The sequence below is a fragment of the Entelurus aequoreus genome, linkage group LG08 (assembly GCF_033978785.1).
Source record: "Entelurus aequoreus isolate RoL-2023_Sb linkage group LG08, RoL_Eaeq_v1.1, whole genome shotgun sequence".
Classification (NCBI taxonomy): Eukaryota; Metazoa; Chordata; class Actinopteri; order Syngnathiformes; family Syngnathidae; genus Entelurus; species Entelurus aequoreus.
Window position 1 is genome coordinate 76,660,008 of NC_084738.1, and position 10,000 is coordinate 76,670,007.

The following is a 10,000-nucleotide window of genomic DNA, read 5'->3' on the forward strand; positions in this document are numbered from 1 at the left end:
TTTAATTTTATTTATTTACTAGCAAACTGGTCTCGCTTTGCCCGACATTTTTAATTCTAAGAGAGACAAAACTCAAATAGAATTTGAAAATCCAAGAAAATATTTTAAAGACTTGGTCTTCACTTGTTTAAATACATTCATTAATTTTTTTACTTTGCTTCTTATAACTTTCAGAAAGACAATTTTAGAGAAAAAATACAACCTTAAAAATTATTTTAGGATTTTTAAACACATATACCTTTTTACCTTTTAAATTCCTTCCTCTTCTTTCCTGACAATTTAAATCAATGTTCAAGTAAATTTATTTTTTTTATTGTAAAGAATAATAAATACATTTTAATTTAATTCTTCATTTTAGCTTCTGTTTTTTCGACAAAGAATATTTGTGAAATATTTCTTCAAACTTATTATGATTAAAATTCAAAAAAAATATTCTGGCAAATCTAGAAAATCTGTAGAGTCAAATTTAAATCTTATTTCAAAGTCTTTTGAAATTCTTTTAAAATTTTTGTTCTGGAAAATCTAGAAGAAATAATGATTTGTCTTTGTTAGAAATATAGCTTGGTCCAATTTGTTATATATTCTAAAACAAATTGTAGATTGGAATTTAACCTATTTAAAACATGTCATCAAAATTCTAAAATTAATCTTAATCAGGAAAAATTACTAATGATGTTCCATAAATTATTTTTATAAGTTTTTCAAAAAGATTCGAATTAGCTAGTTTTTAATCTTCTTTTTTTCGGTTGAATTTTGAATTTTAAAGAGTCGAAATTGAAAATAAACTATGTTTCAAAATGTAATTGCCATTTTTTTCGTGTTTTCTCCTCTTTTAAACCGTTCAATTAAGTGTAAATATCATTAATTATCAATAATAACATAGAGTTAAAGGTAAATTGAGCAAATTGGCTATTTCTGTCAATTTATTTAAGTGTGTATCAAACTGGTAGCCCTTCGCATTAATCAGTACCCAAGAAGTAGCTCTTGGTTTCAAAAAGATTGGTGACCCCTGGGTTAGAGGGTTAGGGCCAGGGTTAGAGGGTTAGGGTTATAATAAGGCCATGCCGAATAAGGCATTAATAAGAACTTAATAATGACTAGTTAAGAGCCAATATGTTACTAATTTGCATGTTAATAAGCAACTAATTAATGGTGAATATGTTCCCCATACTAAAGTGTTACCATGTTTTTTTACTGGTGCACAAAATGAAGCGTGCATGAACATCACCTTGTTCAAACAACAAAACCAACACAGTGCATAAACTCACAACAAATTACACACCTGCAAATCAGTCTGACTTCTGCTGTTGTCGTATCCGTAATACGCCGATAGGGAGAAGTTTGTATTTACACGATGAGTCGGGTGTGTCTTGACCTCCGCCGAACCCCTGAGCTCGACTCACCGAACCCCTAGGGTTCCATCCAACCCAGGTTAAGAACCACTGGTCTAGATCTACTTCAGATGTATCAGTCGATTATGATTTTTTTTTTAATGTTTTTTTTTATCTTATTTGTTTGATTTATGCCCTTTTTTGTCAGAGAAAACTTTGTTTTTTTTAATGTCAAACACACACAATATAAAATATTTTCCCCAAAAATTCATTCAAAGTAGAATATTTCATGTGAAGTAATGTGAGCCTTGAATAGATCAATATTTCTTAACATCATTATTATTCCGGAGCAATGACAGTTTAAAATGAATGCCACTAAAATTATTGGGTCCCCAAAATGGCCTTACTCATAAAAGTGTTAAAAATAAGTAATTTTGTAGTTAATTTTTACTTTAACACTTAAGTCTCTAGATCAGCTTCAGATCCATCAGTCGATTTTAAGTTGTTTTTGCAATATTTCCCCCCAAAAAATATTTAAAAGTGGAATTTTTCATGAGAAGTAATGTAAGCCTTGAATATGTCAATCATTCATAACAGTGATTTTGAGCAATGACAGCTTAAAAGAATAAAAAACAGCCTGGATGACAACTTTGTGTTATTATAGTCAACATTGCTAACTTGTTCTCATTACTTTTGACATGTTTCCTCTTTTATTCCTCTTTTTAATGTTTTCTGTCATTTTTATTGGAGTTTTTTATACAATCATTTTAGAATGTGCCGTTGAACGATTAGCAAATGGCTCTCTGGCTGCACTTTGGATACTCTGGTTATAAAAAGAGAGAGAGATCTGCTATAAGGACAAGCTAACCCTGGACACGCTCTATGGTGGCCATAACTGGGCTTGCTCCAGCAGCCTCATTAGACTTGGCTGAGCTTGCAGCGAGGACACAGTCCAACCCTGTTGTCTTCAAACTTGACAACACAGTCTTTGTGTCCAGCAACCCCTCACTCTCTCTCAACTTGCTGCTTCCTTTTCACTATAAAGTGCTGGATTGTCACTGGAGGGTGTCCAATAGCCTTCAGCTGACCTTTGCCAAAAGTCCCAATCCTTAAGGAAAGTAAAATAGCGCCGTCCATATGATCATGTGACCATATGGTACAACCAACCATTCATTTCATTCACTGAAAACAAAACATGGACAGTCGTCTTTCTTCCACATTTCATTCATTCTTCTTTCTTTTTTTTGGTTACAACTACACCAGAACTATATGAGCAGATACAATACATACACACACATAATAGCAGTATTAAAAATAAGTAATTAATAAAGTAGATAGTAGGGTTGTACAGTATACCAGTACTAGTATACAGTGTTTCCCATAAACTGCCAAGATACCTGTGGCGGTGGGGGCGTGGTTGTGGGCGTGGTCACCATGACATCATCGAGTAATTTGCATAATTTACTACAATGATATGATTTTCTCTAAAAAGGCTAAAAAAATGTATACTTACTAATTAATAACAGTTTTGTTTTAAATGTCCATCCATCCATCCATTTTACAATATAATTACAACACTTTATGTACATATTTATATACAGATTTGAACAATAAGTTATTCACTGAAATATGTTTATTAATTGTGGTTCTTACAAAAAATATATATATCTTATAAAATATAAAAGCTAAAATGTCTCTTAAAGCTCTGCCCCTTTAATTAGTGCATACTAAATAATTTAACTTTAGCCTACTATAGAGATGTCCGATAATATCGGCAGGCCGATATTATCGGCCGATATATGCGTTAAAATGTAATATCGGAAATTATCGGTATCGGTTTTTTGTTATCAGTATCGTTTTTTTTAAAAATTTAAATTAAATCAACATAAAAAACACAAGATACACTTACAATTAGTGCACCAACCCAAAAAACCTCCCTCCCCCATTTACACTCATTCACACAAAAGGGTTGTTTCTTTCTGTTATTAATATTCTGCTTCCTACATTATATATCAATATATATCAATACAGTCTGCAAGGGATACAGTCCGTAAGCACACATGATTGTGCGTGCTGCTGCTCCACTAATAGTACTAACCTTTAACAGTTCATTTTACTCATTTTCATTCATTACTAGTTTCTATGTAACTGTTTTTATATTGTTGTACTTTCTTTTTTATTCAAGAAATGTTTTTAATTTATTTATCTTATTTTACTATTTTTTTTAAAAAGTACCTTATCTTCACCATACCTGGTTGTCCAAATTAGGCATAATAATGTCTTAATTCCACGACTGCATATATCGGTTGATATCGGTATCGGTTCATATCGGTATCGGTAATTAAAGAGTTGGACGATATCGGAATATCGGATATCGGCAAAAAGCCATTATCGGACATCCCTAGCCTACTACTACAAGCATATTATTTACCAGCAACATAAAGTGAAACAGAGGCAGAGGTGTCCTGCCACAGTCAGTAACAAATAAACAGAAAACAGTAGTGGTCAAATACAAATAAGGCAACAAGAGAAGTATCCTACACTTCTCTTTTGTAAAGTAAATCTGAACAGCCTATATGGGCATCTACATCAACTATATGATTTGAAAAAAATAAAAATAAAAATAAATAAAAACTATTTTTTTTTTTTTTTTTTTTTTTAATTTGTGGCGGACGTAAATCTTTCGTGGCGGGCCGCCACAAAAAAATGAATGTGTGGGAAACACTGGTATAGTACCGCGATACTAATGAATCATATTCGGTACTATACCGCCTCTAAAAAGTACCGGTTCCCCCCATCCCCCCTTTATTTTTTAACAGGCACACACACAGAGTACTTACAAGCAGACAGTGTGTAGACAGAAAAGGGAGAATGGATGCATTTTGGTGTAAAAAGTAAAGATAAAGGTGAAGTTATAACACTCAGGAAGAGGTGCTTTAAGACATGGCTAGCCAGCTAGCGGCTGACGTCCATCCGCAGTGTTTTAGCTACTTCTAAATCACTAATCCTCGCCTCCATGGCGACAAAAACAATTATAATATTAATGGACTACATTTATATAGCGCTTTCCTAGACACTCAAAGCGCTTCACAGAGAAGTGAGAACCCAATAAACCCAATAAAATAAGTGTCTTACAAGTACCATTATCACTGGAGGACGAGGAATAGCTAAACATGCTACATTACACACTGTAGCTTACCGGCGTCACAATGTAAACAAATGCCATGGGTGAATCTACACCTGACATCCACTGTAATGATACCGAGTACAATAGTGTATATAGTCGATACTACTATGATTACGTCGATATTTTTCATCGTCACAAAATCTTTGTTCCTTTTTTAAAAATGTATATTATGTTTATAAAGTGAGTAAATACGTCCCTGGACACATGAGGACTTTGAATATGACCAATGTATGATCCTGTAACTACTTGGTATCGGATCGATACCTAAATGTGTGGTATCATTCACAACTAATGTAAAGTATCAAATAAGAGAAGAATAAGTGATTTTTACAGAAGTGTAGATAGAACATGTTTAAACAGATATTAACAGTAAATGAACAAGTACATTAATCATTCATTTTTACAGTTTGTCCTTAATAATGTGTACAAAATAATAGATGTATAAATGACACAATATGTTACTGCATACGTCAGCAGACTAATTAGGAGTCTTTGTTTGTTTACTTACTACTAAAAGACAAGTTGTCTATTTTATTTAAGGACTAAATGACAATAATAAACATATGTTTCATGTACACTAACATTTTTGTTCAAATAAAGACAATAATGACATTTTTTTGTGGTCTCCTTTATTTAGAAAAGTATCAAAATACATTTTGATCCCGGTACTTTTATTTTGGGGGCGGTACTTTTTAGAGGCGGTATCAGGGCCGGCCCGTGGCATAGGCCGTATAGGCTAATGCTAAGGGCGCCGTCCATCAGGGGGCGCCACGCCAGTGCCACAAATGTTGGAGAAAAAAAAAAAAAAAAAGTTGGTACTATTATTTCTAAATACAAAAAATAATCCCACGTTAATTAAAATGCAAAGTAAAGCCTATTTAATAGAAATATTATTTGTTACAACATTACGCGCCAACCCCCCCATCCCCCCGCACGGTGCGCCCCCTCCCTTCCCGTATCATGACTCTTACCACATCAAAAAATCAACACAAGATGTCAAAACGGCCAAAACTGTCAGGTGCCCAGGGAAGAAAGAAAAGGAGGAGAAACGAGAAAAAGACAGAGGTAGCAGGGAGGTAACGTTAGCCTACATGAAATTATTTGTCTGTTACAGAATGTGATAGTAACCTGGCTTTTTAGCATTAAGCTAATGTTACATGATTCGGCAATTGGAAAATATGGAAAATAATAATGTAACGTTAGGTAATTACAGTACTCCCACCTTACATTCCTCAGGGACATTTGTATTAGATCTTTTAAGCAGGTGTTTTTTGTTTACATTGTTATTGCCTTCTGGTTAGCTAATGTTTGCCCTGCAGGTAATAGTCACTTTTCCACCCCTTTATATATTAGGTATAGTTGTAAGCCTAGTTGTTAAAGTGCACATCATTAATGTTAATTAAGCAATATCACATGAGAGGGAATGCTGTTTTTTAATTTGAGCACTGCTGTGATTCGGTTAAAGATAATCATAACATAACATTCTCATATAAAATGTTAATTTGCTTTCTTTAAGTAAAAAAAAAGGTCAAAGACAAAGCTATTCGGTTTCTTGTGAGTATATACACTTAACTGCTGATGTGGGGGGGCGCCACCTAAAATCTTGCCTAGGGCGCCAGATTGGTTAGGGCCAGGCCTGGGCGGTATAGTACCAAATATGATTAATTAGTATACCGGAACTATACCGTACAACCCGAGTCTCAACTCCAATCTACCTGAAGGAGCCCAGAATAGTTTGTATTTAAATGTTGGCAATAGTTCATCAGGAAACCTTGTAATGTATTCAATCCCTAAACGTCTATAAAATGTTATAAAATGGAGTAGATGAGTTATTGTGATGTAGAGAAATTACATATTTCCCCAGGAGATTTTCTATATTTTGCAATGTAAATGTTGATGCTCCTATTAGACATGCGTAATAAAAAATGTTTTTTGCTGCTAAATTAAACATTAAAATTATGTTCAAAAAACTTGTTTACTGACGTATAATTAGGGATGATACTCGAAACCAGTTTTCCCGGTTGTTCGATAAGAAAAGAACCGAGTCCTCGGACTCAAATCCCTTTTTGAGAACCGGTACCCGTTATCGAGACCACTATAGTAAAGAAAAAGAGTTGGTTCTTTATTCGAATCCCTCGGAACGAATCCCGTCCCGACCAGAAATGCTCCGTGTGACATCGCAAGAAATGACGTCACGTAGCTCAGTCATTAGGCGCAGATAGGGAAAGCAGGAAAAAAATGGACGGGAAAAAGCGCTCCAAGGTGAAATAAAGTTCAAAACAAAAGGTATAATGCAATGAATAACTTTACTGAGAGATTTGAGCAGGGTAAAACACATGAAGAACACTTTTACGACCAACCGGAAACATAGCAACCAGGCTAGCAACGCACCTCCTTTACGGCAGCTGTCGCAACGTTCTTAAAGCAACCGCAGCACATACATATATATACAACACATCTCCCTTTTTTAACTTTTGTTTTTCTTTCCTTGTAAACAAAACAAAATCACACTGTATATGTGTTGTCTGTCTAATTATAAATAATGCAGACGAGGCGTGTTGGCTGAGTTCTTGACGTTTACTTTCACAGCGTGCTCATTCTTAGCTGCCGGGTGACGATATGCAACACTTTTCGGGGCTACCGCGCATGCTCGTCACTCCCGTTGCATGCTGGGTAGAGCAGTTGTTATATTCTCTAGCTCATAACATCTTTCCCCTTATAAAGAAATAATGTTAACTCAATAAAGTGTATTTCTTTTTTTAGCTTTAACTTTTCATTTTTTAGCATTGTAACCACATTTGCAAACAACTTTTCTCTTCATAGAATTTTCTTTCAATAAAGAAATAAAGTGCAAAAATGTCAAAGCATCATAACAAACAGTTATGTTCCAATAGCAGCAGAAGTGCACTTTTTGGAGAGCTGTATTGTTTTCAGTTTTGTGCCCAAGGGACTGATTTTATTTAACACTATATTATTATTTATACACCTATAGTGATCACAGAGACAGGTTGTTTTTGTGTTACTGTATATATTTGTTTTTCTGAAAAATCCCACTTAATATACTTTGGGTAACAACAGTCAATATTTATTTATTTTGTTTTATTTTTTTAGGGGGGTAACAGTCAATATTTATTTATTTATTAAATTGTTTTCTTATATAATAAAAGTGAGCTTTTGTTAAACCAAATATTGTGTGTTTTTTTCCATATACAACAACCTATCTGGACTCGATAAGAGAATCGATAAGGAATCGGTTCGATAAGAGGATTCGATAATAGGCTCGAACTCGATAATTTCTTATCAAACATCATCCCTACGTATAATATTAATGTTTGAATCACTTTTACTCCCTTGACTACTAACAATCGGCCCTAAATAAACCTGTATCGGTGGATCTCTAGTACTTGGTCCAGGTCTTGGTCCTCCTACCTGCTTGCTGAGTGCGTCCCCTGATAGAGGGGCTCCGGGGTCCGTCCCCAGCTGCATTAAAGGGGGCCACGCTGATCATGTAGGTGGTGTAACCCGTCAGGTTCTTCAGCTTCACGCCGCCCTCTGGCATGAACAGAGTCCGAAGGCGCTCGGTCTCATTCTTACGCTGGAACTCCCAAAAGTAGACCTGGATGAGGGGCGGGGGGAGACTGGTTAATGAAGTCCAGAATCCTGACACTTTGGGCGTGAGTCTGACCTTGTAGCCCTGGATGTCTCCGTTCTGAGCGCCGACAGGCGGGGGGTCCCACGTCACGTCCAGCTGGGTGGCGGTGGTGGACTGGACGGCCACGTTCTGGGGCGGGGCTGTGGGGACTACAAAAACTACACATGTGAAGTGAATGATATTTATATAGCGCTTTTCTCTAGTGGCTCAAAGCGCTTTACATTGTGAAACCCAATATCTAAGTGACATTTTTAAACCACTGTGGGTGGGTAAAGTGTCTTGCCCAAGGACACAACGGCATTTACTAGGATGGCAGAAGCAAGAATCGAACCTGGAACTCTCAAGTTGCTGGCACGGCCGCTCTACCAACCGAGCAATACCGTCCCATGTGACCTCAGCTGTCAGAAGACAGAAAAGGGAGAGTGGACGCATTTTGGTGTATTTTGGTAATCCTCGCCTCCATGGCGACAAATATAGTACGTTTCTTACAAGTATCATTATCACTGGAGGACGAGTTATAGCTTAACATGCTTCACTACACACCGTAGGAGGATACAATAGCTCACCGGCGTCACAATGTAAACAAATGCCATGGGTGGATCTACACCTGACATCCACTGTAATGATACCAAGTACTGGAGCGTATCTAGTCGATACTACTATGATTACATCGATATTTTTTAGCATCACAAAATCTTTTTCCGTTTAAAAAAAAAGTATATTTTGTTTATAAACTCAGGAAATACGTCCCTGGACACATGAGGACTTTGAATATGACCAATGTATGATCCTGTAACTACTTGGTATCGGATCGATACCTAAATGTGTGGTATCATCCAAAACTAATGTAAAGTATCAAAGAAGAGAAGAATAAGTGATTATTACATTTGAACAGAAGTGTAGATAGAACATGTTGACACAGAAAACAGCGCGACACCTACCCTTTACATCAGTATTTATTAACCATATTATTATTGCTTTATTAGGTATTATATTCTATTGTATGATCCTGTAACTACTTGGTATCGGATCGATACCAATATGTGTGGTATCACCCAAAACTAATGTAAAGTATCAAAGAAGAGAAGAATAAGTGATAATTACATTTGAACAGAAGTGTAGATAGAACATGTTAAAAGAGAAAATATTACCAGTAAATGAACAAGTAGATTCATAATTCGTTTTCTACTGCTTGTCCTTCACAATGTTGACAAGATAATTGGTAGATAAACGACATGGACACACCTGCTTCTCCCACAAACACCTCCTGGGGCGGGGTGGTGGGCCCCTCGCCCACGGCGTTGTACACGCTCATGCGGATCTCGTAGCGCTTGTGCTTGCTCAGCTCTGCAGGCAGGGAAGGACACGCCGTTAGACCCCGGTCGGAAGCGGTCCGCGCTCAGAACCGGGGCGGGGGACTTACCGTCCAGCTCGTACTGGGTCAGAGTGGAGTCGCCCAGGTTCTGGATGCTGTAAGGAGCTGTGGGGAGGAAGTGAATAAATGAAAGTACTGCTCTTAAGTAACACTTGCAATCATATCAGTCATGGTCGGGACCACGCGGGGCCGAGACCTGCGAGTGAGATACATTGGGCTTCACAAAGTGGGGGCCCGTGACCCCGAGTCATTTTGGTTGGACCTTTATCATTTGCTTAGTGTTTCGCACTTGAAATGAAGGTGTCCAGATCCAATATTGATATAGGATATCGCTGTGATACCAGCCAAAAAACAAGTATCGGATTTTGGGTTGTAAAATTCCGGGAATATTCAAAGTTGGAAACTTTCCATGGGAAATAACAGGAATTAATGAGAATAAACATTGAATGCAACAT

General features: G+C 36.5%; 1 protein-coding gene, 1 long non-coding RNA gene and 1 pseudogene across 5 annotated transcripts in view; 2 read left to right on the forward strand and 1 right to left on the reverse strand.

The window, feature by feature from the left end:
* Positions 1-10,000, forward strand: part of LOC133656314 (protein sidekick-2-like) — a 1,293,862-nt pseudogene that overhangs the window by 165,553 nt on the left and 1,118,309 nt on the right.
* Positions 1-10,000, forward strand: part of LOC133656309 (uncharacterized) — a 104,073-nt gene that overhangs the window by 69,437 nt on the left and 24,636 nt on the right. The window lies entirely within an intron of this gene.
* LOC133656306 (protein sidekick-2-like) overlaps positions 1-10,000 on the reverse strand; it is a 225,159-nt gene that overhangs the window by 44,298 nt on the left and 170,861 nt on the right. For all 3 annotated transcript variants that reach the window (XM_062057330.1, XM_062057328.1, XM_062057329.1), the window contains exons 32-35: positions 9,594-9,650; positions 9,416-9,517; positions 8,204-8,319; positions 7,948-8,134 (exon numbers count right to left, since the gene is read on the reverse strand). In XM_062057330.1, the coding sequence (XP_061913314.1) occupies positions 7,948-8,134; positions 8,204-8,319; positions 9,416-9,517; positions 9,594-9,650 (462 nt within the window). The remainder of the gene's footprint in view (positions 1-7,947; positions 8,135-8,203; positions 8,320-9,415; positions 9,518-9,593; positions 9,651-10,000) is intronic.